Source organism: Chiloscyllium punctatum, chromosome 34 (assembly GCF_047496795.1).
Source record: "Chiloscyllium punctatum isolate Juve2018m chromosome 34, sChiPun1.3, whole genome shotgun sequence".
NCBI classification, from domain to species: Eukaryota; Metazoa; Chordata; class Chondrichthyes; order Orectolobiformes; family Hemiscylliidae; genus Chiloscyllium; species Chiloscyllium punctatum.
Genome location: NC_092772.1, coordinates 47,768,492 through 47,796,006, shown reverse-complemented (window position 1 = coordinate 47,796,006; position 27,515 = coordinate 47,768,492). Strand labels below are relative to the sequence as shown.

General features: G+C 45.2%; 1 protein-coding gene across 1 annotated transcript in view; it reads left to right on the top strand.

Moving 5' to 3' along the window:
• Positions 1-2,771: 2,771 nt before the first annotated feature.
• Positions 2,772-27,515, top strand: part of LOC140458813 (myelin-associated glycoprotein-like) — a 46,162-nt gene continuing 21,418 nt past the window's right edge. Inside the window, exons 1-5 of the mRNA XM_072553462.1 lie at positions 2,772-2,839; positions 3,211-3,291; positions 10,940-11,305; positions 24,114-24,407; positions 25,814-26,095. Of these exons, the coding sequence (XP_072409563.1) occupies positions 3,231-3,291; positions 10,940-11,305; positions 24,114-24,407; positions 25,814-26,095 (1,003 nt within the window). The 5' untranslated portion in view covers positions 2,772-2,839; positions 3,211-3,230. The remainder of the gene's footprint in view (positions 2,840-3,210; positions 3,292-10,939; positions 11,306-24,113; positions 24,408-25,813; positions 26,096-27,515) is intronic.

Genomic DNA, 27,515 nt, shown 5'->3' with positions numbered 1-27,515 from the left:
AAGGGTGTGTTCCATATTAGCTTTTTTGAGTGGGTTTTACTTCATGCTTTGAGCACAAAGGCTGTGAAACCATCTGTGAAAGTTACAGACTCAACCGAGAGGCTCCTCCAACACATTGCAGAGCTCAGGCAAGAGGCTCGGGTGTTCCACAGTGTCTGCAGGGGTAGGATCAGCACTGAGTTTGAGGATCAGACAGTCTCCAATGCTGCATTGCATTCAACAGGATGGGTTTTGGATCAGAAATAATTCCTTTGATAATGAGGATCCAGAGAGATCTCCTGGACAATGAGGAACCATGGAGATCCCTCAGATGGTGAGGATCCAAAAGGATCCTTTAGCGAATGAGACTGCGAAATACACCAGTTAGTTTGGATCAGGTGAGTCAATCAGCTGGGTCGAAGAACAAACAAAAAGGTGTGTCTAATTCATGATTCATGATGGTGAGATTGGTGTGAGTTCTGAAGACTCCATGTTCATCATCCTTCCCAGTAATCAGCACAGATTGTACCTTAATTGGTACATCTTGTAGGCACTGTGTTGGGTGGAAGACTGGCTTCACTGAACGGGGTCCTGGGGATCAAAGAAGAAATACCGTACTTTCCTGTAACCCCAGGTTATAGTCTGACAAGTTTAATTGGAAGCACTAGCTTTCAGAGTGCTGTTGAAGGAGCGGCGTTTGAAAGCTAGTGGTTCCAGTTAAACCTGTTGGATTAGAACCTGGTGTTGTGTGAGTTTTAACTTTGTACACCCCAGTCCAACACCGGCATCTCCAAACCATTCCTGTAACCCAGCTTCATGTTTCCAATAAGGATTGTGTTATAATTACACAACAATTCACATCTAACAACACAAACTCGATCATTCACACATTAACACAAAACCCAGCTAATTGTGACAGTGTCTGATCATCAATAACTTGGTGACAGCTTTACACATGCTGAGGAGGAGAGTGGGGAGAGGTGTCCAAGGTTCTGTGGGAATCAGGGAGACTTTTGGGGGAAACCTAAGTCTCAGACACCTTCCCCCCCACTCTGAGCCCCAGGGAGAATTGGGCTCCTACACCCCCACCAGGGGAGCCTTGGCCTGTCTTCTCCCTTAACCTCAGCTCCATCAACAGGCAGGTAGCAGCAGAGTTCCCGGTCCCATGGGTTAGATCAGCACAAGGCTACTCATAGAATCCCCATAGGAGAGGCTGGGGCCATTCAGCCCATCGGGTCTGCACCGGCCACCTGAAGACGATCACACCCAGTCCCACCCTATCCCCATAGATCCCCTTTTCACCATGGTTAACCCACCCAACCTGCACAGCTCTGAACACTGTGGGACAATTCCCCATGGCCAATCCACACTAACCTGCACATCTATGGACTGTGGGAGGAAACCAGAGCACCCGGAGGAAGTCACACGCACTAGCAAGGAGAACGTGCAAACCCCACATCGAGTCATATAGATGTACAGAGCAGAAACTGACCCTTTGGTTCAACTCGTCCATGCTAGCAAGAAATTCTAAATTAATCTAGTCCCATTTGCCAGCATTTGGCCCATATCCCTCCAAACCCTTCCTATTCATGTCCCCATCCAGATGCCTTTTAAATGCTGTCATTGTACCAGCCTCCACCACTTCCTTTGGCAGCTCATTCCATACACATACCACCCTCTGGGTGAAAACGTTTGCCCCTTTTGTCCTTTTTAAATCTTTCTCCTCTCACCCTAAACCTATGCTGTATAGTTCTGGACTCCCCTACCCCAGGGATATGGGTAAGGTCTATTTACCTTACCCATACCCCTCATGATTTTATAAACCTCTATTAGAGCACCCCTCAGCCTCCGCCGCTCCAGGGAAAATAGCCCCAGCCTACTCAGTACCTCCCTGTAGCTCAAACCCTCCAACCTCGGCAACATCCTTGTAAATCCTTTCAAGTTTCACAACATCCTTCCTGTAGCAGGGAGACCAGAACTGAACACAGTATTCCAAAAGTGTCCTCATCAATGTCCTGTACAGCTGTAACATGACATCATAACACCCATACTCAATGAAAGGAAAGTATATAAAACCCCTTCCCTCTCCTGCCTACCTACCTACCTGCGACTCCACTTTCAAGCAATGCCTAAGGGTGGAATTGAACCCAGGTCCATGGCACTGTGGGGCAGTAATGTTAACCACTGAGCCACCACACTGCCCAGATACTGAATGGCAGCTGTTGAGCTTTAGGTTCAGACTTGAGCTGTGATAATGCCTCCTCCCACTCTGCATTGGTTTCCAGTCTGCATGCCTACTCCTGGGTCGCTGTTTGAAAACAACACAACTTGCAGAATCAGGCCATTCGGCCCCTCGAGCTTGTTCTTAGCTGACCTGATTGCTCAAGCTTCCTGTCTGTACCTCATGAGCCTCAACTCCCTCATTAGTCAAACATCTGCCTGACTCAGCAGTGAATACACAGGAAGGCCCCATTCCCAGTGCTTTCTGGGGAAGGGATTTCCACACGTTAGAAAGTGGCCACTCTGCTCTTTGATCCTGTAACGTGGATACAGGGCGGTGGTCAATCAGCATCTCAAACCTGTTACATAAGATCAGGAGGAAGTCCATTCAGCCCCTCAGACCATATTAAATGCTACCCATGGCCGCATTCAAACAATCAGGGCCACACAAAGCAGTTGATCTGAATTTCGGTTAAACAGCTGACTTCTGTCTTTGAGCTGACTTCCTGATCTCACTCAGAGTGACACAGTCAGTCCTTTCGAATTAAATACACAGGGGAGCAGCACAGGAAGGAACCGTTCAGCCCAGGCAGAGTGCATTGGCACTTAGTCCCCGGGCAAGCAATCAGACAGATCCAGGGTGAGTAACGGCAGCTCACCAGGACCAACATCATTCTGTGCTGATGTTGTGACTCTGTAAAGACAGACTCCGATGATTGGGGGCTTCAAAATATTTCTGTTTAATATTAAGTTCAGGAGCCTAGTGTTGAAGTCGGTAGTATGGAGCATCTTTCTAGATTGGGAAAAATGCAGAGACATGAGCATTGTGAAGTGATGAAGGGTGCTATATAAATGCAAACCCTTCATTGGTTTACTTGTTTGAAATTTTGTAGCTTTGCAGAGTACCTGTCACCCCAAAGGGAATTAGAGTTTTCAGTGAGGACGTTGTGTAAAAGTAGTTCTGATCTCTCGGACGAGGAGTGAGGTCTCATTAACTCCTTTCTCTTTCAGAGCCTGCGAGGGAGAAACTGATGAAATATCTGGAGCAGACAATGATCAAGGGATCTTACTTCCTGCTGTTCCTCCTCCAAGGTAATGCCATCATCATTTCGGACAGATTTACGATTTATCGTGTTTGTGACAGATTGTTCTTTGTAGAATTGCTACAGTGTGGAGGGAGGCCATTTGGCCCAGCAGGCTGGCACCTACTCCACCAAAGAGCATCCCATCCAGGCGCAGCCCCCCATCCCACCCAGCCCACTCTATCCCCTGCATTTCCTATGGCTAACCCACACATCCCTGGGCACTACAGGGCTGTTTATGACCAAACCTGTACATTTTTACACCCACACAGGCACAGGGAGAACGTGCAAATGCCAGACAGTCACCCAAGGGTGGGATCGAACCCCAGTCCCTGCTGCTGTGAGGCAACAGTGCAATCCACTGAGCCATCATCCTGCCTCTTTCTTGAGCTCTGATTGGGAACTAATTCAGCAGGGAGCTGGATTCCAGACTCCTCCTAACTTTAGGAGATAATGAGGACTGCAGATACTGGAGATTAGAGTCGGGAGTGTGGTGCTGGAAAAGCACAGCAGGTCAGGTAGCATCAGAGGAACAAGAGAATCAACGTTTCAGGCAAGAGCCCTTTGTCAGGAATGAGGCTGTGAGATGAGGGGGTGGAGAGATAAATGAGGAGGGGGGATGTGGGGGCTGGGGGAAAGGTACCTGAGAGTGTGAATACTAGGTCTAGCTCACTCAACACCCCTGTGCTCACTGACAAAAGTAGTGGAGGAGCACAGAGATCCCCAAATGTATGTTTTAAGTGAAAAGGAGATTACAATGGGTAGGTGTGGGGAAGAGCCTCAGTGGGATTGGATCTGAATGAGGCATTGCCCTGCTCTAGGGCAGTAACAGGCTAAAGCAAAGCTCCTTAATGAGAACTGGAAAATGACCTCGACTCTGATGCCACCATTACAATAACTATTCTGGATACGGGTACTACAGGGTAAGTGAACTGATACATTCTGCAGTGGCTAAACCCAAAACACTACACATGTAGTATCTCCCACTCATCTTCCTCCTCCTCCTCTAAGCAAAACAAATGACTCTGTGTGGGAGGTTGGTAAGGTAAGGATTTTTTTTCATTTCTTTTGGCCATTTAGAGCAGAGTGAATGGAGACTAGGGCAGTTGCATGCTCCTCTTGCAGGATGTGGGAGGGAAGGGTCACCATTGGTGTTCCGACTGACTGTATCTGCTCCTCGCTGACTGCGTTAGGGAACTGGAACTGGAGCTGGGTGAACTTCAAATTATTCAGGAGGCTGAGGGGGGTGATAGAGAGGGTTATAGGGAGGTAGTCACATCTAAGTTACAGGACAAAGGTGGCTGGATGACCGTTAGGAGAGTAAAAGGGAATAAGCAGACAGCGCAGGGACCCCCTGTGGCTGTTCCTCTCAATAATAAGTACACCACTTTGGATATTGTTGGTGGGTACGACCTACCAGGGGAAAGCCACAGTGGCCCGGCCTCTGGCACTGAACCTGGTTCTGTGGCTCAAACGGGAAGGGGGGAGAATAGGAGATCGATAATGAGAGGAGATTCAATGGTGAGAGGAACAGACAGGAGATTCTGTGGACGCGAACAAGACTCGCGGCATGCATGTTGCCTCCCGGGTGCCAGGGTTAGCAATATCTCAGATCGAGTCCACAGGATTCTTAAGAAGGTGGAGAGCAGCCAGAAGTCATGGTACACATTGGTACCGATGAGATAAGCAGGGAAAGGGAGGAGGACCTGAAAAGTGAATATAGTTAGCTTGGAAGCTAAAAGGCAGGGCAAGCAGAGTAATAATCTCAGAATTGCTACCGGTGCTACAGGCTAATGAGGTTAGGGACAGAGAGCGAGTGCAGCTGAACTCATGGCTGCAGGGCTGGCGTAGGAGGGAGGGCTTCAGACATGTGGATCATTGGGATACCTTCTGGGGAAGTTGGGACCTGTACAGGGAGGATGGGTTGCATCTGAATTGGAGGGGCGCTGATACCCATGGGCGAGAGGCTTGCTACAACGCTTCAGGAGGATTTCAACAAGTTTGGCTGGGATATAGGAACCAGAACTGTGGATCAGAGGATGGGGTAGCTGGTGAACAGGCAGATACAGCGTGCAGAGAGTCTGTGAGGAAGGATAGACAGTTGTTAGGGCAAAGGTGCAGTCCATGTGACAGGTTGAAGTGTGTCTATTGAAACACAAGCAGTATCAGGAATGAGGGCGATGAACTTAGAGCATGGATCAAGACTTGGAGCTACGAAGTTGTGGCCATTATGAAGATTTGGATGTCACAGGGCAGGGATGGTTGTTGGATGTTCCAGGGTTTAGCTGTTTCAGAAGGAATGGGGGGAGGTAAAAGAGGTTGGGGAGTGGTATTGCTAATCAGGAATAGCTGCAGAAAGGGAGGTTGTTGAGAAGGGTTTGTCTACAGAGTCAGTATGGGTGGAAGTCAGAAACAGGAAAGGAGCAGTCACCTTGTTGTGAGTTTTCTATAGACCCCCCTAATAGCAACAGAGACACGGGGGAGCAGATTGGGAGGCAGATTTTGGGAAGGTGCAGAAATAACAGGGTTGTTGTCGTGGGTGACTTTAACCTCCTTAATCTTGATTGGAACCTCCTTAGTTCAAATAGTTTGGATGGAGCAGATTTTGTCCGGTGTGTCCAGAAAGGATTCCTGATTTAATATGTAGATAGGCCGACTAGAGGGGAGGCCATATTGGATTTGGTGCTTGGCAACGAACCAGGTCAGGTGTCAGATCTCTTGGTGACAGAGCATTTCAGTGAGTGATCACAACTCCCTGATTTTACTATACTCATGGGAAGGGATAGGAGCAGATGATATGGGAAAGTATTTAATTGGGAGAGGGCAAATTCCGATGCTGTTAGGCAGGAACTGTGGACCATAAATTGGAACAGATGTTCTCAGGGAAATGCACATCAGAAATGTGGAAGTTGTTTCGGGAGCACTTGCTGCGAGTACTGGATATTTTTGGAGGCAAGGAAGGGATGGTAGTGTGAAGGAACTTTGGATGACAACAGATGTGGAACATTTATTCATGAGGAAGAAGAAAGCTTACTTTTTGGTTGAGGAAGCAAGGATCAGACAGGGTTCTAGAAGGTTACAAGGTAGCCAGGAAGGAACTGAGAAATGGACTTCGGAGAGCTAGAAGGGGACATGAAAAAGCCTTGGCAGGTAGGATTAAGGAAAACCCCATGACGTTCTACACTTGTGAGGAACAAGGAGATGGCCAGAGTGAGGGTAGGCCTGATCTGAGATAGTGGAGGGAATTTCTGCCTGGAGTTGGAGGAGGTAGGGGAGGTCCTTAATGAATTTTGCTTCAGTATTCACTCATGAGAGGGACCTTGACATTTCTGAGGACAGCATGAAACAGGCTGATACAATCAAACAGGTTCATGGTAAGGAGCATGTGCTGGAAAGTTTGAAAATCATAAGAATAGATAAGTCCCCTTAGCCAGATGGGATATACTACAGGAAGCGAGGGAAAACATTCCTGCACTTTTGACGATGATCTTTGTGTCCTCACTGTCCACTGGAGTAGTACTAAATGATTGGAGAGTGGCAAATGTAACTCCCTGTTCAAGAAAGGGAACAGGGATAACCTGGTAATTTCAGACCAGTCAGAATTACGTTGGTGGTGGGCAAAAGTTTGGAGAGGGTTTTGAGAGATTACTTGGAAAGGCATAGTTTGATTAGACACAGTCAGCATGGCTTTATGAGGAGCAGGTCAAGTGTCACAAGCCTTACTGAATTTTTTGAGGATGTAACAAAACACATTGATGAAGGTAGAACAGTGGATGTGGTATAGATGGATTTCAGCAAGGCATTTGATAAGGTTCCCCGTGGTAGGCCCATTCAGAAAGTAAGCAGGCATAAGATACAGGGAAATGTGGCTGTCTGAATACAGAATTGGCTAGTTGATAGAAGACAGAGGGTAGTAGTAGATGGAAAGTATTCAGCTTGTAGCTTGGTGACTAGTGGTGTTCCGCAGAGATCTGTTCTGGGACGTCTGCTCAATGTGATTTTTATAGATGACTTGGATGAGGAAGTGGAAGGGTGGGTTAGTACGTTTGCCGATGACATGAAGATTGGTGGAGTTATGGATAGTGGAGGTTGTTGTAGGTTGCAACGGGACATTGACAGGATGCAGAGCTGGGCTGAGAATGGCAGGTGGAGTTCAGCCTGGAAAAGTGTGAAGTGATTCATCTTGGAAGGTGAAATTTGAATGCAGATTACATGGTTAAAGGCAGGATTCTTGGCAGTGTGGAGGAACAGAGGGATCTTGGGGTCCATGTCCATAGATCCCTCAAAGTTGCCACCCAAGTTGATAGGGTTGTTAAGATGGCGTGTGGTGTTTTGGCTTTCATTAATGGGGGATTGAGTTTAAGAGCCATGAGGTCATGCTACAGCTCTATAGACCACACTTGCAATAGTGTGTTCTGTTCTGTTTTCCACATTATCAGAAAGATATGGAGGAGATTTCCCAGATGCTGCCTGGACCAGAGGGCATGTCTTATGAAGAAAGGTTGAGGGAGCTAGGGCTTTTCTCATTAGAGCGAAGAAGGGTGAGAGGTGAGTTGATAGATGTGTACAAGGTGATGAGAGGCATAGATAGAATGGAGAGCCAGAGACGTTTTTCCCAGAGTGGAAATGGCTGTCACGAGGGGGCAGGATGTTAAAGTGATTGGAGGAAAGTTAGAGAAGATATCAGAGGTTATGTGAAATCACAAGCTTTCAGAGCGCTACCCCTTCACTCCACCTGATGAAGGAGCAGCACTCCGAAAGCTTGTGATTTCAAATAAACCTGTTGGTCTATAACCTGGTGTCATGTGACTTCTGCCTTCAATCTTCTGGGGGCCAGGGACCCGGGAAGTTTTTCTCACTCTGTGCCAACTGCAGAGAGGTGGCAGTGAAATGCTCAGCAGCATGTGCACTCATAGAGACATTGAAAACTGGAGCAGGAGCTCGCTCTGCCATTTAATATGGTCACAGCTGACCGACCAACTCAGTCCCCATACCCTTTGTTCCTTTCATCCCCAAGCACTACCACGAACTGCTCGAAAACATTCAATGTTTTGGCCTCGACCACTTTCTGTGACAGAGAGTTCCACAAGCTCCCCCATTCTCTGCCTCAGCCCCAAATGGTTTTACCACCTCTCTTGGGGGGGGGGCCTGAGTATGGACCTGACAAGGGAGTCATGAAGTCTTTTCGTAAAGCGGATAGGGGTGGAGAGGGAAATATGTCTCTGGTGGTGGGGTCCCTTTGTAGGTGGTGGAAATGGTGGAGGATGATGCAATGTATACTGAGGCTGGTGGGGTGAAAGGTGAGGACAAGGGGTGGGGTTTCAGTCCTTGTTGCGGTTGATGGGGTAGTGTTCGAGGGCGGAGTGTGGGAAGTGGATGAGATGCGCTGAAGGGCATCATTGACCATGTGGGAAGAGAAATTATGGTCCTTGAGAAAGGAGGCCATCTGGTGTGTTCTGTGGTGGAACTGGTCCTCCTAGCAGCAGATGCAGTGGAGGCAAAGGAATTGGGAATAAGGGATACAGGAGGCAGGGTGGGAGTCATTGGGCCTTTAGAAGATGTCCATGCTGAGTCGGTTGCTGTTGATGGAGATGCAGAGGTCCAGGAGGTGGAGGGAGGTGTCTGAGATGGACCAGGTGAACTTAAGATCAGGCTGGAATGTGTTGGTGAAGTTGATGAACTGTTCAACCTCCTCATGGGAGCACGAGGTGGTGCCAGTACAGTTATCAATGTAGCGGAGGTAAAGGTGGGGAGTGGTACCGATGTAACTATGGAAGATGGACTGTTCTACATAGCCGATTAAAGAGAGAGGCATAGCTGGGACCCGTACGGGTGCCCATGCTCCCCCTTTTATCTGAAGGAAGTGGGAGGATTCAAAGGAGAAATTATTGAGCGTGAGACCAGTTCAGCCATAGGAATGAGTGTCAGTGGAAGGGTACTGGTGGGGACTTTGAGAGAGGAAGAAACAGAGGGCTTGGACACCTTCGTCATGGCGGATAGAGGTGTATAGGGACTGGATGTCCATGGTGAAGATATAGAATTGTTCCAGTCTCTTTGCCTGTGTCAGACCGGCCATCCCATGCATCAGCCTCTTGATTCCAATGTCTCTGACATACTCACCAGTTGGCCATGCTTTACTACCCAGTGTGCAGGTTAGGTGGGTTATCCATGGGAAATATATGGTCACAGAATGAGTCTGGTTAGGATGCTCTTCGGAGAGTCAGTGTGAACCAGTTGGGCCAAATGGCCTGTTTCCATACAGCTGGGATTCTGCGATTCTATGGGTCAGTATCTGAGGAAAATGCAGGAGGCAGCCTTGCTAGTGCATCGTCTGAAGGCTGTGTGCTGTCTTCCTCAGACATGGAGCAGGTAATGCCTTGCAGGGATGCCCTCTTGGCTGCAGAGACAGTACCAGTGCTGCTTATGCACAAAAAGAGAGAATGTGTCAGCATCAGTGATAGAAGATTGCGCATTGTTAAGAGTAAATTCTGAGTGAGGTGACATGCAACTAGCGCAGCAGTGGACAATGCTCCTTACCTGGTCGCTGTGACATTTTAAAAAAGTTATTCACAGGATGTGGGCGTCACAGGCGAGGCCTGCGTTCATTGACCAGAGAGCAGTTTAGAGGCAACTACATTGCTGTGGGTCTTTGATTCACATACTGAATCAAAAACTTTTCTTGTACACACTAAACAAATTCCTCTCCATCTAAATCCTTAACACTATGACAGTCCCAGTCTATGTTTGGAAAATTAAAACCCCCTCCTATAACCACCCTCTTATTCTTACAGATAGCTGAGATCTCCTTACAAATTTGTTTCTCAATTTCCCTTTGACTATTAGGAGCCTATAATACAATCCCAATAAGGTGATCAACCCTTTTTTATTTTTCAGTTCCACCCAAATAACTTCCCTGGATGTATTTTCGGGAATATCCTCCCTCAGCACAGCTGTAATGCTATCCCTTATCAAAAATGCTACTCCCCCTCCTCTCTTTCCTCCCTTTCTATCCTTCCTGTAGCATTTGTATCCTGGAACATTCAGCTGCCAGTCCTGCCCATCCCTGAGCCATGTCTCTGTAATTGCTATGATATCCCAGTCCCATGTTCCTAACCATGCCCTGAGTTCATCTGCCTTCCCTGTTAGGCACCTTGCGTTGAAATAAATGCAGTTTAATTTATCAGTCCTGCCTTATTCTCTGCTTTGTTCCTGCCTGGCCTGACTGTTTGACTTGCCTTTGTTCTCAACTATATCAGTCCCAGATTGAAACCTTTCCTCACTATCTCCCTGAGTCCCACTAATTCAACGCCCCCCCCCCCCCCTCCCCCTTTACTAGTTTAAATCCTCCTGAGCAGCTCTAGCAAATCTCCCTGCCAGTATATTAGTCCCCTGACAGGGTGCACAATGACCTTTTAAACATGGCGGAAGACTGGCCTCATTAAATTGGGTCCTGAGGACCATGAGCCAATGTAGGGTGAACCTGTCTACTCCTGTGCCCAGGATTCCCTTCCATCTGCTGTGTAACCTTGGGGAGTTTCTGTGTGTCCTGTAGATGGTTCACACTGCAGCCACTGTGTAACAGTAATGGAGGGGGTGGATATCGAGCCTAATGGATCTACAGGCTATCCAGTGCTAAATACTGTTATTTGTCTCCCCAGCTGGACTGGCACAAGAGTGGAAATCGCACAGTCCTCGTAAGGTGACAGCGCAGAAAGGTTCCTGTGCTCAGATTCCATGTAATTACAGTTATCCATCACATCTGGCAAATCAACCACGAGTCGGAATCTGGTTTTATAAAACAAGATGGAGACAGTGGAGGACAGCCTTTCATTCCCAATCTCGGAGTTATGAGGGAATTCAGTTCCGCCATCGGACCCAGCTGTCTGGAGACCTGAAAAATGGAGACTGTTCCCTGACTATAAACAACATCAGATGGGAAGATTCAGGATTTTATTATTTCAAAGTGGAATTTAACGGAAAGGAAAAATATGGATTCAAACCTGCAACCCAGCTTCAAGTTTCTGGTAAGTGCTGTGCAATAATTACTCAACAATTTACATCCAGCAGTCAATGAGAAATAACACAAACACAGCTTACTGTAACCCAGTGTCTGATTATCGATAGCCTGGTGATAGCTTCCAGTTCCATCCTAAAGCAACATCCAATACTCCCTTTACTATCAGTAATTTGATGTATTAACTGTACTGTCAGGTTATCCTCTTCATCCATCTCTTTAATTCTGTTTAAAAGACTGACATACAGACAAAAGAAGGACTTGCATTTTTATAGTGCCTTTCACCACTGCAGGACATTCCATAAAGCATCAAAAGCAATTCAGTAATCCTTGAAATGTGGAATCCCCGCCCTCTCTGATTAAAGAATTTCCTCCCCAATTCCTGATTGGATTTATTAGTGATGGTCTTATGTTGACAGTGCACAGCAGTTCAGGCAGCATCCAACGAGCAGCGAAATCGACGTTTCGGGCAAAAGCCCTTCATCAGGATGAAGGGCTTTTGCCCGAAACGTCGATTTCGTTGCTCGTTGGATGCTGCCTGAACTGCTGTGCTCTTCCAGCACCACTAATCCAGTATTTGGTTTTCAGCATCTGCAGTCATTGTTTTTACCTTATGTTGACAGCCCGAGTTCTGGTCTTCAGCTCCCATAAGTCTGTGTGTTTTTTAAATTCATTAACAGGATTGGCTAAGCCAGCATTCATTGCCCAGAGGGTCATTAAGTGTCAACTATATTGCTGTGGGTCTGGAGTCACATGTCGGCCAGACCAGGTAATGATGGCAGTTTCCTTCCCTGAAGGACATTAGTGAACCAGATGGGGTTTTTTTTCCCAAAAAATTGGCAATGGGTTCAGGGTCACCATAAGATTCTTAACTCCAGTGTTTAAAAATTGAATTCAAATTGCACCATCTGTCATGGCAGGATTCAAGCCCAAGTCTCCAGAACTTTACCTGAGTCTCTGGATTAATAGTCCACTGATAAACCACTAGGTCATCAGCTCCCTGACCAAACTCTCTGAAATTAAAACTTCTCCATCAGGTCAACGTCAACCATGTCTTCCAAGAGAAAACAGAGCCAATCTTTTCCTCCACTCCTGATTGGTCCACTCCTGCATTTTGGGATCATCCTGGCCAATCAGTTTGACACTCTCCCCAGTCCCTCCATATCCTTTTTGTCATATAGAGACCAGCGCTGCGCCCAGTATCCCAGGTGTAGCCTGACCAAGGTTCATGGCAAGTTTCACATCGCTCCCTGACTTTTCAATTTTATCCCTCGATATAGAATCACTAATGTCTGGTTGGTTTGTTTGTTTGTTTTTGTGACCAATGCCATCTCCACAAGGAGTTCTGTGTGCGCGTAGCTGCAAAATTGGAATGGTCGTTTTGAATATGCATCCAACAGCAAAGGGCTGGAATTCTAAATAAATATAAATAAGGTAATCAGGGCCAGAGCATTGAAACTATTTTTGGAATGATCATAATTCCATAAGACGTAGGGGCATTCAGCCATGGAGTTGGCTTCATCATTCAATGAGATCATGGTCAATCTGATCATCTAGGAGAAAGTGAGGACTGCAGATGCTGGAGATCAGAGCTGAAAATGTGTTGCTGGAAAAGCGCAGCAGGTCAGGCAGCATCCAAGGAACAGGAGAATCGACGTTTCGGGCATGAGCCCTTCTTCAGGAATGAGGAAAGTGAGTCTAGCAGGCTAAGATAAAAGGTAGGGAAGAGGGACTTGGGGGAGAGGCGTTGGAAATGCGATAGGTGGAAGGAGATTAAGGTGAGGGTGATAGGCCGGACTGGGGGTGGGGCGGAGAGGTCAGGAAGAAGATTGCAGGTTAGGAAGGCGGTGCTGAGTTCGAGGAATTTGACTGAGACAAGGTGGGGGGAGGGGAAATGAGGAAACTGGAGAAATCTGAGTTCATCCCTTGTGGTTGGAGGGTTCCTAGGCGGAAGATGAGGCGCTCTTCCTCCAACCGTCGTGTTGCTATGGTCTGGCGATGGAGGAGTCCAAGGACCTGCATGTCCTTGGTGGAGTGGGAGGGGGAGTTGAAGTGTTGAGCTACGGGGTGGTTGGGTTGGTTGGTCCGGGTGTCCCAGAGGTGTTCTCTGAAACGTTCCGCAAGTAGGATTCCTCCATCGCTAGACCATAGCAATATGACGGCTGGAGGAAGAGCGCCTCATCTTCCGCCCTGCAGACCAGTCTGGAATGAGAGGCCATAGCATTAGGCCGAGGGCTGGCAGATTTCAAACCGAGATGAGGATCATGAATCTCAAAGGGTCGTGAATTTGCCCCAGAGTATGGTGTTCACCAGGACACTGAACAAAGAAGGAGATTTCCCATTAGTAATGCGCTAAAGGGTTATGGAGGGAAGTGGAGTTGACACAAAGATGAGATCATCGTCGATTCTCCTGCTCCTTGGATGCTGCCTGACCTGCTGCCCTTTTCCAGCAACACGTTTTTCAGCTCTGATCTCCAGCATCTGCAGTCCTCACTTTCTCCTCGTTGATTTTAACCTACTGTGAATCCTCTTGCAAGGATGCCTTCCTTGAAGAAGCTCTCTTCCTCCCTCTACAGAAGGGCTGATGCCCGAAACGTCGATTCTCCTGCTCCTTGGATGCTGCCTGACCTGCTGCGCTTTTCCAGCAACACATTTTCAACAAAGATGAGATCAGTCATGGTTGTATTAAATGGTGGAGCAGACCTGAGGGGCTGAATGGCCGACGTCTGCTCCTCATTGTTATGTTTTGAAGAATTCCACAGTTTTACTACCCTCTGAGAGAAAGAGTTCTGCCACATCACTTGCTTTCCATTTTGAAAAACTCTAACCTAACGATAAAAACTGTGATGAAATAGTTATTGTTTAACTCAAATCCACCTGGTGCCAGTGTGTCCCACAAAATGATCAAGTCCCGTTTCTCCAAAGGTTACATGACCTATGTGAGCTACAAGTGAATACCACCCCAATTACATTTTAACCTTTGAGTGTTGTAAGTGAGCATTACACAGTTCATCAACCATACATGAACCAGCCCATGGAGAGGAAAGGAATTATTCATAGAGCAATATGAACAAAGCAAGTGGCTATCAAGGGACAAGGAAGTGGGATATGCTGAATAAACGTAAAGAATAATACATAACGAGACCTAAAGGTGGAAGTAAGCTTACTGGAACCCAAAGTCTTACAGTCAAGGATGGAGAACTGCTAAATATAATGCTAACAAAATAACCAGGATATCATGGGACTGGTATCTTGATTAACTAGATAGTGGGCTGAGGAATAGCAGATGGGGTTTAATTTAGTAAATGTGAGGTGTAGCATTTTGGTAAAGCAACCAGGACAGGGCTTACACAGTCAATGGTAGGGCCTAGAGAGTGTTAATAGAACAAAGCGGTTGAGGGGTACAGGTTCATAGCGCCTTGAAAGTGGCGTCACAGGTCGACGGGGAGGTGAAGAAGGGTTCCTGCATGCTTGCTTTCGCCAGTCAGAGCATTGAGTATAGGAGATGGGATGTCTTATTGCAGCTGTACAATGGCTGTACAATCGATGGCGAGACCACATTTAAAGTAGTGCCTGCCTGCAATGGAGGTCTATAGAATCATGAGGCACGGATAAGGTAGGGAGTCAACAGCATTTTCCCATGGTAGGGAGGGTTTACGACTACAGGGCATGGCTTAAGGCGAGGGTGAGAGATAGAAAAGCAACCAGTGGGGCAACATCTTCACACAGAGGGTGGTGAGTGGAAAGGGCTGTCAGAGGTAGTACAGAGGAACCTCGATTATCCAAACAACACAGGAGGGCAGTATTTTGTTCGGATCATTGATTATTTGGATAATCGATTTGACCTTAAACAAGGGAAGCCATACTGATCCAACGCTGTGCTCTACCAGAGAATTTGTTTAAATCTGTAGTTTTGATGAGTCCGCTATGTAAATAACCTAATCTTTGTATTTTGCAAATTGCAGGTTAAACTGAGAAAGACTAAACCCTTACCATCACATAAAAATATGAAATTCCAGCATTTAGCAAGGTCCCGAGTAGTTTCTACAATCACAAGAGCATTTGTCAGTTTGTGGTGAACTCAGTGTTGAGATAGAAAGACAGGAGCTGCCTTTTATTTTCATGAACGGCCCAGTAAAGTGATGGGAATAAAGCAATTACTTTTGCATAGGGCTGTGTAACTAACCCTTACGTTAAAAAAACAGTCGCTGCTGCTTGAGACACTTGTGTTTCTTTGTTGTCAGCATTTTCACATGTTCTTCAGTACAGGAATTCGAATTCACTTACGTCTTTGATGCAGTGTTTTTATGGAACCTTGAGATTTTGTTCAGGTAATCCGAAATTCAGATAATTGATATTCAGATAATCGAGGTTCCTCCAGTCAGAGGGAAATTGAGAAACAAATTTGTAAGATCTCAGTTATTTATAAGACTAATACGGTGGTTATGGTAGGGGATTTCAACTTTCCAATCATAGACTGGGGCTGCCATAGTGTTAAGTGTGTACAAGACAATTTTCTGATTCAGTATGTGGATGTACCTACTAGAGAAGGTGCAAAACTTGACCTACACTTGGGAAATAAGGCAGGGCAGGTGACTGAGCTGTCAGTGAGAGAGCACTTTGGGGCCAGCGACCATAATTCTATTAGTTTTAAAATAGTGATGGGAAAAGATAGACCAGATCTAAAAGTTGAAGTTCTAACTTGGAGGAAGACCAATCTTGACAGTATTAGGCAAAAATTTTCAAAAACTGATTAGGAGCAGATGTTTGCAGGTAAAGGGAAGCCTTCAAAAATGAGATAACAAAAATACAGAGACAATATATTCCTGTCAGGGTGAAAGGAAAGTCTGGAAGGCATAGCAAATGCTGGATGATGAAAGAAATTGAGGATTTGGTTAAGACAAAGAAGGAAGCATATGTCAGGTATAGACAGGATAGATCGAGTGAATCCTCAGAAGGGTATAAAGACAGTAGGAGTATACTTAAGGGGGAAATCGGGAGGACAAAAAGGGGACATGCAATAGCTTTGGCAAATAGAGTTAAGGAGAATCCAAAGGGTTTTACAAATATATTAAGGACAAAAGGATAACTAGGGAGAGAATAGGGCCCCTCCAGGATCAGCAAGGCAGCCTTTGTGTGGAGCCTCAGGAGATGGGGGAGAAAATAAAAGAGTATTTTGCATCAACGTTTACTGTGGAAAAGAACACAGAAGATATAGAATGTAGGGAAATAGACGGTGAAATCTTGAAAAACGTCCACATTACAGGGAGGAAGTGCTGGATGTCTTGAAACGCATACAAGTGGATAAATCCACAGGATCTGATCAGGTGTATTCTAGAATTCTGTGGGAAGCTGGAGAAGTGATTGCTGGGCCTTTTGCCAAGATATTTGTATCATCGATAGTCACAGGTGAGGTGCCGGAAGACTGGAAGTTGGCTAACGTGGTGCCACTGTTTAAGAAGGGTGGTAAGGACAAGCCAGGGAACTATAGACCAGTGAGCCTGACATCGGTGGTGGGCAAGTTGTTGGAGGGAATCCTGAGAGACAGGATGTACATGTATTTGGAAATGCAAGGACTGATTAGGGATAGTCAACATGGTTTTGTGCATGGGAAATCATGTCTCACAAACTTGATTGAGTTTTTGAAGAAGTAACAGAGGATTGATGAGGGCAGAGCAGTAGCTGTGACCTCAATAAGGCATTGAACAAGGTTCCCCATGGGAGACTGATTAGCAAGATTAGATAGAGTCATAGAGATGTACAGCATGGAAACAGACCCTTAACTCCAACCCATCCATGCTGACCAGACAACCCAACCCAATCTAGTCCCACCTGCCAGCACCTGGTCCATATCCCTCCAAACCCTTCCTATTCATATACCCATCCAAATGCCTCTTAAATATTGCAATTGTACCTGCCTCCAACACATCCTCTGACAGCTCATTCCATACATGTTTGCGTGTTCCCTTTGCGTGAAAAAGTTGCTCCTTTGGTCTCTTTTATATCTTTCCCCTCTCCCCCTAAACCTATGCCCTCTAGTTCTGGACTTCCTGACCCTAGGGAAAAGACTTTGCCTATATACCCTATCCATAATAGGAAGTGTAGTGGACAGCGAAGAAGGTTACCTCAGAGTACAACAGGATCTTGATCAGATGGGCCAATGGGCTGAGAAGTGGCAGGTGGAGTTTAACTTAGATAAATGTGAGGTGCTGCATTTTGGGAAAGCAAAGTTTAACAGGACTTATACACTGAACGGTAAGGTCATCGGGAGTGTTGCTGAACAAAGAGACCTTGGAGTGCAGATTCATAGCTCCTTGAAAATAGAGTCACAGGTAGATAGGATAGTGAAGAAGGCATTTGGTATGCTTTCCTTTATTGGTCAGAATATTGAGTACAGGAGTTGGGAGGTCATGTTGCGGCTGGACAGGGCATTGGTTCGGCCACTTTTGGAATATTGTGTGCAATTCTGGTCTCCTTCCTATCGGAAGGATGTTGTGAAACTTGAAAGGGTTCAGAAAAGATTTACAAGGATGTTGCCAGGGTTAGAGGATCTGAGCTACAGGGAGAGGCTGAACAGGCTGGGGCTGTTTTCCCTGAAGCGTTGGAGGCTGAGGGGTGACCTTATAGAGGTTTATAAAATCACGAGGGGCATGGATAAGATAAATAGACAAGGTCTTTTCCCTGGGGTGGGCATAGGTTTCCCAGAACAAGGGCATAGGTTTAGGGTGAGAGGGAAAGATATAAAAGAGACCTAAGGGGCAACTGTTTCACGCAGAGGGTGGTGCATGTATGCAATGAGCTGCCAGAGGAAGTGGTGGAGGAAATGTGTCACATGTGTACCATTGGTCAATGAACCAACCACTGAAAACTGGACCCATTGAGAACTGTTCACCCCGGCAGTGTACACAGATAAGGATATATGAGAAGGTGCTCCAAGGTTATGGTTAACTCACACACACATAGTATCTCGCCAACTTTAAAGGCATTTAAATGGTTGTTAGATAAACATATGGATGAAAATAGAATACTGTAGGATAGATGGGCTTCAGATTGGTTCCACAGGTCAACGCAACATCAACGGCCGAAGGGCCTGTACTACACTGTAATGTTCTATATTCTCTGTAGATTGTTTGATCAAGTAGTTGGAGACCATCCACTCCAGTCTAACACTTAGACAATCCAATCAACCAGGCAATCCAATTCATGTGGAGACCTGAGCATAATGCCTGATGGATTAAGGCTTTTGAAGTACTAAATAAACTTGTTTGTGTGAGTAATCTTGGGAGATTTGAGTTGTTGATTTCCAGAATACGCCCATAGGCCGAGGACAGACTTAACAGAAAGGTAACTGGTTGATTCTTTGCAATGTAGCAGTATCCAAAAACTTCCAACTTCCAGTTTACATTTCCCCAAAGCCAGGTACACAACCCTTACAGTGTGATTCAATGGTATGACTTCAGGCATGGGCACCACACATCAAAGTGGCCATTTTTAGTGGTGACACACATTTCCTGCATTGGGAACAAATACTTCATTTGTCCATTCACTTTATCAACCTACATCACAACTTTTACTGATGAATATATTTGTCTAATCACCTTGTGTCTTTGTCCTGTACATTATGTTACCCTTTGACCCCACTGAGACACTTGTTTCCAGCACATGCTGCAAACTCTTTATTTTTCCACCACAATATTGGACTGTAGATTTATTATTGAGACAATTCAATTCTAAATCAATTCTGCAAGTTTATTAAAAACGCTCTGGAACTCTTTGGAGTCCTCCTCCGTATTGACCATTCACAATCCAGTCTAACCTGTACATTTGGAGACTAGTACAAGCCATTCAATGTTAAATGCTATTGCTTCTCTGCCCAGCTGGGCCATCACAAGAGTGAAAAGGCAATACTCCTCAAGAGGTGATAGTGCAGGAAGGTTCCTGTGCACAGATACCATGTCGTTACAATTATCCATCGGGTCTGGAAAATCAACCATGAGGTGGAATCTGGTTTAATGGAGAGACCAAGAAGTCACGGACTCCCATAGCCTTTCACTCCAAGGGTCACGATCACGGATCACGAGGGTTCCACAATCAGACCTGGCTGTCTGGAGACCTGAAAGATGGCGACTGTTCTCTGATTATAAACAACATCAAGCAGGAAGATGCAGGGCCTTACTTTTTTAAAGTAGAATTTGACAACGGTCCAAGTCATCACTATTATCCTGTAACCTGGCTTTGTGTTTCTGGTAAGTGCTGTACTATAATTGCTCAGTGGGAAGTAACACAAACAGTGATGCTTACACACGAACACAAAACACAGCTTGTTCTAACACAGTGTCTGACTGGGTCAATACCTGGTGGTCCCTCTATCATTGCTTTACTTCAGCTTTATAGAAGGTTGGTACAACGGGGTGGTTTGCTTGAACACTTCAGAAAGTATTTAAGAGTCAGTAATGCTGTGGGCCTGGAGTCACATGTAGACCAGACTGGGTAAGATTTCCTTCCCTGAAAGATACTCATGAACCAGATAGCTTTTTACAACAAATTAACCATGGTAACATGACCAGTCATCATTGGGCTAGCTTTAATGCCATGTTTATTCTGAATCCATTTCAAATGGTGGGATTTGAGCCCATGTCCCTGGAACATTATCTTGGAGCTCTGGATTTGGTTACAATCGCATCTGATTGCATCACATGACAAGTCTGCTCCCTGGCTTGATGGATCGTAAGTTTAATGATTTGAAACTGGTTAATGTGTTGGTTAGTCACGGAAACATAGTCACATGAGGCTTCAGACATTCTTTAACAATGGAACATCTGGTTATTACACATTTTTTAAAAAACAATTTATCAATGCCTCTGTTGCAGTTACAAAACAGTGTGTCAACCTGTTTCCCAACACTCTGTTACAGCAGCTCAAATCTAGAGGAGTTACACTCCTATCTCAACTCTTCAAGTTTCTATTTATTTTTAAACCAAAACATTAAGACAATTTTACAATTCCTTTCAGTGGCATGAACCTTCCACAATTGTAATGGGCCACTTTTTAAATTCGCACAGCCTAACAATTTCTATCCCAAACTCTCCTGGCTTGGAAGCTTCATATACTAAAAACAAGGTTACCAATGTGACTGGTTTTCACTGAACTGAAAATAAAATTAAAAACTGCATGCTGAATCAAAAACAGAAATTGCTGGAGAAACAAAAATATCCTGCTTTGCATAAATCTGTTCCCTTTCAGTCAAAGTCTTGTTTCCTTCTAAACTGAAGTCAGAACAAAACTAATGGCTTTGCTCTGTTTCCACAACCTATCATGAACTCAAAGTGACAAATATCTTATTCCATTAACACAGTCAGGGATCATCCAGGCTTTTACCTGTTCTCTGCTTGGAATTTAGGTGTGATGAATCTGCGGTGATCTTGCCCTAGGCTTTTTTTAAGGAGAGGCTTTAAGACAGAGGTAATGAGCTGTCTATTTTGGAACACCAATAAAGTAAACAGTTTGTGAGGCCTTGGGGATTTTTAATGTGGAGCAATAGAAGCAGCTTGGATGGGTGTGGCCAGCTTTCACACACAGGAGTTTCTAGTTCTTTTTAGTTTGTAGGATTACCTGTCAACAGCTGCTATCGGAGTCTCAACAAGGCAGAAGTTGCTGGAGTTTTGAAGAAGGTGAAACCATTGTTTCCCTCTCTCAGTTATAGCGAGAAGCTGGAGCTTCTCTCTGCTGCTGGGTTAACCAGGAGACAAATCTATCTTTCTGAATTTGCCTTTGTGCCAAGGGCTGTTTTTACAGGATGTTACTATATTGGAACAGTTCATTAGTAATCATTACTAAATCTATTATTCTGTTAAGTTTTCTCATAGAGTTGTTATTCTAAGTTCTTCTCTTATTGTATTTTAATTATAGTGTTTAAATAAATTGTGTTTTGCTGAATGTCCAAGTAGTCTGACCAATCAGATTGCTTCGGGAACACATCACATTATATATTCCTTTAAAATTAGAAAAAGTTAGGGTCTAGGCTACCTTCTTAAAATATTTTGAGGGGATCTGGTCTGATCCATAACATTAGGTCACTGATCCAGAATGACTTTCTGACCATTTTAACATAAATCTTCACGGAATTAACCTATATTTCTTGTCCTCTGTTTTGACATCTAGATTCATCTTAATTATTAAATAGGTTTTATCATGATTCCTAGTCCAGTGGCATTACCACAACAATGTCACTTCTTAATGAACTGAGCCCCCAATGTACTTACTTTGTCCACCCATGTTAGCAACTTCCATTAATCTCTTTATTCTGAAGTTGAAGATATCAATAAGTGTTACTACAGTGTGTCGTCAGAAATCTGTGATCAACTGGACATATCTTAATACCTTGAACTATTTGAAAGCAGAGGGGACTGACTACAGCAGCACAAAAGGTTACAGTTGCAAAGAGAACATAAGCTGCTTAACCAACTCGGTGAGTCTGAAACACTTTCACAGAGAGATCACATGACACAGTTTTTGGGTGTAAAATAGGCCTTGAATTTAGAAACTCCCACTGCAGAAGTCGCCTTTGTGTCTGCTCTCTTTTTCCTGAAAGTCCTTTCATCATAGAGATCTCAGAGAGACTTATAAAATTCTAACAGGACTACACAGGTTCAATACAGGGAGGATGTTCCCGATGGTGGGTGTGTCCAGAGCCCGGGGGTGGGGGTGGAGTCACAGTTTGAGGATTCAGGATGGGCCATTTAGGATGCAGATGCAGAGACATGTCTTCACCCAGAGAGTGGGAACCTGTGGGATTTATTACCATGGGAAGAAGCTGATGTCAGAACATTGAATGTATTCAGGATGTGGCTGAATATAACATTGGGGGTGAATGGGGTCAAAGGTTATGGGGGAAGGCTGTTGAGTTGGACAATTAGCCATGATGGTGATGAATGGTGGAGCAGGCTCAAAGGGCTGAATGGCCTCCTCCTGCTCTTCTGTGTTTCTATGGTTCTATAGTTTGTCATGTGAAAGAACACTGGGAAGTCTCATCAGCACGTGTGCGTGGTTCTTAAATGAGAAGTTGGAAATGTAAGGGATCACATATTTTTACTTTTTGAATGATAATCTGAAATGGAAGTTAGACACTGCTATGTTGCTGAGTTTTACAACTTGGATAAATTAAATGGGGCACATGTTTAGCTGTGCAAGTCGCTTTTGGAACCAGTGTCAGCAATACTTAGAGTTAAGGAAAGACTTCCTGACGATAGTCCTTGGATGGGTTGAGCTGCAGTTTGCTACAAATCTGCAGGTGCTGGGTAGCCAGAGACATCCAGACTCTGCAAATTGTAAACAGCCCTCTCTCCCCTGTCCTCTCTCCATGTGATTGAAAAGACAAGAAAACAAGATTAAAAGAAACATTCTAATAAGAAAGAACCAGGTCCATTGAATCAGCTGTCGAAGTGAAGAATGACCATCATTGTACAGACAATCGCACATCATTGCTCAGGCAAAAGAGACTGTGAGAGACAATTTAACCCAGACTTGTAATCCGGAGTTCTGATTTTCAGAATTTTCTTCCCTGTCTTATTTCGTTTTCCACCCAAAATATCTGTGTCAGACCATCTGGTTTTTGCTTGCCTTAATCATGAATAAGGTTGTGTCTGTTTGGTCAAGGTGAATTGTAGTTGATTATAGATTTTTTTTCCCCTACTCTTGTTTAAGGTAGAGTCTGTCCCCAATAAAAGGAGTTATTTTCTGTTAATGACAGAACTTGGTGTGAATTGTATTTGTCCTCAGCTGTCAGTGAGGCAAATTGGTGCTCAAATTGGGAATTTATACATTTGGTGATGGCTTGTAGAATACTGTGATCTGAATATTGGTGCACTTTTCCCAGTTAAGTTATGATAGAAACTACATTGTTGTTTCCAGAAAAACATTCCTCAACCAGTTATAACTGATCCACAAACACATCCCAGTGTAAGCTGATTGTGTGGAAAGCAACACTGGCTACAGATCAACACTTAGGACAATCTATGACTAACTGTATTTTGCAAACATAGCTGTTACTTAACCAAGATTGTTCTAAGATATAACTTTGCAGAGAATGTGTGTGTCTGTGTGAGTGTGTGATTTCGTTACAATTAAGGAGCATAGTTGGGTATATTTGCACATTTTAAGCTTTCTGTTAACATCATTTGATCTTTGGTTGTGTAAAATTCTTTGCAATAATTTGGTTAATTTAAGGAACCTGGAGCACTTGATTTTGATATTGAACTTTATGCAGTTTGATGATACATACAATATCTTCTGGTGAATTAAGCTCAAATCATAGGAGGGGTGCAGCAAGGAAATGAAGCAGTTCATCATGTCGAACAGGGTTATAATGCAAAAGAAAGACTTGCATTTCAAGAACACCTTTCACCAGCTCAGAATGCCTCGAATTGAATCAAAGGCAATGAAACAGTAATTTAATTGTAGTGCCACTGTCCTACACGAAACACTGGAGCATATTTGAGAAAAGCAAGCTGTGAAACACAGGAATGAAATAAGTGGACCAGTCTCTCAGACTGTGATAAACCAGTGAACATTAAGCTCTGGTCAGCTCCTCCATCTTCATCCAGGGTCAACAATCCCAGTGTTTTGGAATGAAAGTGTATTAAGCTGAGGAACAGATACACTGCCTAAAAGGATGACATTATTTTCAGAACATTGTAAACTCTCATGTCTAATGTCATCATTATAAACTTGCTTTCAGTTGTGGGACTGTGATTTCTATTTCAGCAGCTGCTTCACGTTATAGTTACTGAAAATATATTTATCCTCTCACTGTCTGTTAGATTTTACAGATAAACCCACAATATTCCCTGTGCAAATTATTGCAGGAAAGCTTGTGAGATTAAGGTGCACTTTCAACACAATATGCAGTGGAACAGCACCCACCCTAACCTGGGACACTCCTACCATCGTAAATGGATCAGTCTCAAACACTATAACTCAGCGTGGTGTCACTCTGACCTATACTTCTATTCTGAGCCTGACACCATCACTCAGACACCAGGGAGAAACTCTAATCTGCAGAGTGAGTTATTCATCTGTTTCATCAGAGCAGACCTTCGTACTGACAGTGCAATGTAAGTATCAACGCAGCACTCCCTCAGCACTGACCCTCCGACAGTGCCCACTCCCTCAGCGCTGACCCTTCGATAGTGTGGCACTCCCTCAGCACTGACCCTCTGACAGTGCCCACTCCCTCAGCACTGACCCTCCGACAGTGCGGCACTCCCTCAGCACTGACCTTCTGACAGTGCCCACTCCCTCAGCGCTGACCCTTCGATAGTGTGGCACTCCCTCAGCACTGACCTTCTGACAGTGCCCACTCCCTCAGCGCTGACCCTTCGATAGTGTGGCACTCCCTCAGCACTGACCTTCTGACAGTGCCCACTCCCTCAGCACTGACCCTTCGACAGTGCCCACACACTCAGCACTGACCCTCTGACAGTGTCTACCCCCTCAGCACTGACCCTTCAACAGTGCCCACTCCCTCAGCGCTGACCCTCCGATAGTGTGGCACTCCCTCAGCACTGACCTTCTGACAGTATAGTACTGCCTCAGTATTGACCCTCCAACAGTGCAGCATTCCCACAATACCAATCCCCTAATATTGCAGCACTACCTCAGAAGTGACCCAGTGACAGTGCAATCCTCCCTCAGCATTGACTCTCCAACAGGGCGGCATGGTGGCTCAGTGGTTAGCACTGCTGCCTCACTGCACCAGGGTCCCAGGTTTGATTCTGGCCTCGGGCGACTGTCTGTGTGGAGTTTGCACATTCTCCCCGTGTCTGCATGGGTTTCCTCCGCGTGCTCCGGTTTCCTCCCACAGTCCAAAGATGTGCAAGTCAGATGAATTGGCCATGCTAAATTGCCCATAGTGTTAGGTGCATTAGTCAAAGGGGAAATGGGTCTAGGCGGGTTACTCTTCGGAGGGTCGGTGTGGACTGGTTGGGCCAAAGGGCCTGTTTCCACACTGTAGGGAGTCCAGTCCAATCCAATCTAATCCCTCAGCATTGACCCTCTGACAGTGCGGCACTCCCTCAGCACTGACCCTCCAACAGTGCCCATTCCCTCAGCACTGACCCTCTGACAGTGCCCACTCCCTCAGCACTGACCCTCCGACAGTGCCCACTCCCTCAGCACTGACCTTCCGACAGTGCCCACTCCCTCAGCACTGACCCTCCGACAGTGCCCACTCCCTCAGCACTGACCCTCCGACAGTGCCCACTCCCTCAGCACTGACCCTCCGACAGTGCCCACTCCCTCAGCACTGACCGTCCCATAGTGCGGCACTATTGTGCTCCCTGCATGCTGACCGTATGAGTTTGCTGTAACCCCTCGTATTGAACTATAGTGTCTACCTGGATGACATACTTTGTGTCAAAAGAACCCGGATTGATATAATACCTTTCACAATCTGTGGGTATTCAATCGAGTCTTGCTCTGTCCTGGGATTGCTCACAATATTCTCTTCCTTTGTTTTTAGATGCACCAGAGGGTCTCACAATTACTTCCCTCAATGGGATGAAAGATTCATCAATCAATAAAATCCAGGGGGAGTCTGCAAAAATAATCTGCTCTGTCAGGAGTTACCCAGCGTCTAACCTGATGTGGAGACATCTTAATGCCATAATGACTAGAACAATTTCCAGCAATGAGCTGTGGTTGGTGATTCCTAAAGTTACATCCAAGGAGGCTGGAGACTATCAGTGTGTGGCAGAGAATGAACATGGAACAATGGAAGGCTCCATAACTGTCATTGTGGAATGTGAGTGTGCACAGACTTCAATCTCTCTGACACAGGTGGAGGGACAAGTGAAAACCCACAAATACAGGGATGAAGAACACATTAAAGGACCAGACCTCAATGTGCATGCACACACACACGCACACACACACACACACACACACACGATTCGTCCACAAAGTGACATTCTGTCATGAATCTTGTCCAATGTTTGCATTACTTTCATTATTTGGAAACAGAGATCCATGGGTATGGGTCAGTTCTCCGAAGAGCTTGTTTATTTACAAAACCAGAATATCAATTTGCAACAGTGAGGTCACAGTGTTAATTCCAACAAATCATGGGACTGCAGTGATGGCCTGGAACTGCCGTTGTAGTGGTAGATTAGATTCCTGATAGTGTGGAAACAGGCCCTTCAGCCCAACAAGTCCACACCCACCCTCCGAAGAGTAACCCACCCAGACCCATTTCTCTCTGAAAAACACAGCTAACCCTTTGGGCAATTTAGCATGGTCAATTCACCTGGCCTATACATCTTTGGACTGTGGGAGGAAACCAGAGCACCCAGAGGAAACCCACGCAGATACAGGGAGAATGTGCAAACTCTAGACAGACAGTCCCCTGAGGCTGGAATTGAACCTAGGACCCTGGTGCTCTGAGGCAGCAGTGCTAACCATTGAGCCACCATGCATGAAATGGTTGTACTGTTTAGTTTATAACAGGCAAGGTAAATATATCAAGGCTCTCTGTTTAGTTTTGACATCAGAGCAGAGACACAGCAGAGTTGAATTCAGAAAGTTGAACAGCTTCTCTTGACAGCAGATCCAGTGCAAACAATCAGCTCAGCAGAAGGGGTTTCTAGTCTGTGAAGCTTCTTATCACGGAGAGTTTGAGTAAAAAGCATCAAGTGTTTAGATTGAGCAGGTTCAGGCCTCCATAACTTTGAGAGACTTAAGGCCAGCAGACGTGAGAAGGAATCATAGAATAAAAACCAGACTTCAGAGTAAACAAAGTTAATAAACTAATGACTTAAAGAGCTGAAAGAGAATGATATTTCTCTGGAATTGGAGTCTCTGTAACGACAGTGTGATGAAACAGGTTGGAACTTTGTTTTGCTGATTATTTTAAAAGTTTCCTAACTGTTTTCTGTATAAATATAGCTTTCTTTGGCAGTAGACAGCTTGCGTATTGCTGGAAAAAAATCACACTTTGTTCAAGTCTTTCATCTAGCACTCATCAGGACAGTTTACAAGAATGCAAATTCAAGGAGGAAGCCATCATTTATTGTGCATGAGAGGATTGGTTTGATGAATGGACTCTTAGTGATAGTGGTGTGACATGGAAGATTCAGTGTCATACTTAAAGCTTAGGAACAGACTATTCCATCTAGCTGAACCCTCCCAAGCTGGAGAAGGTTCAGAAGAGATTTGCCAGGATGTTG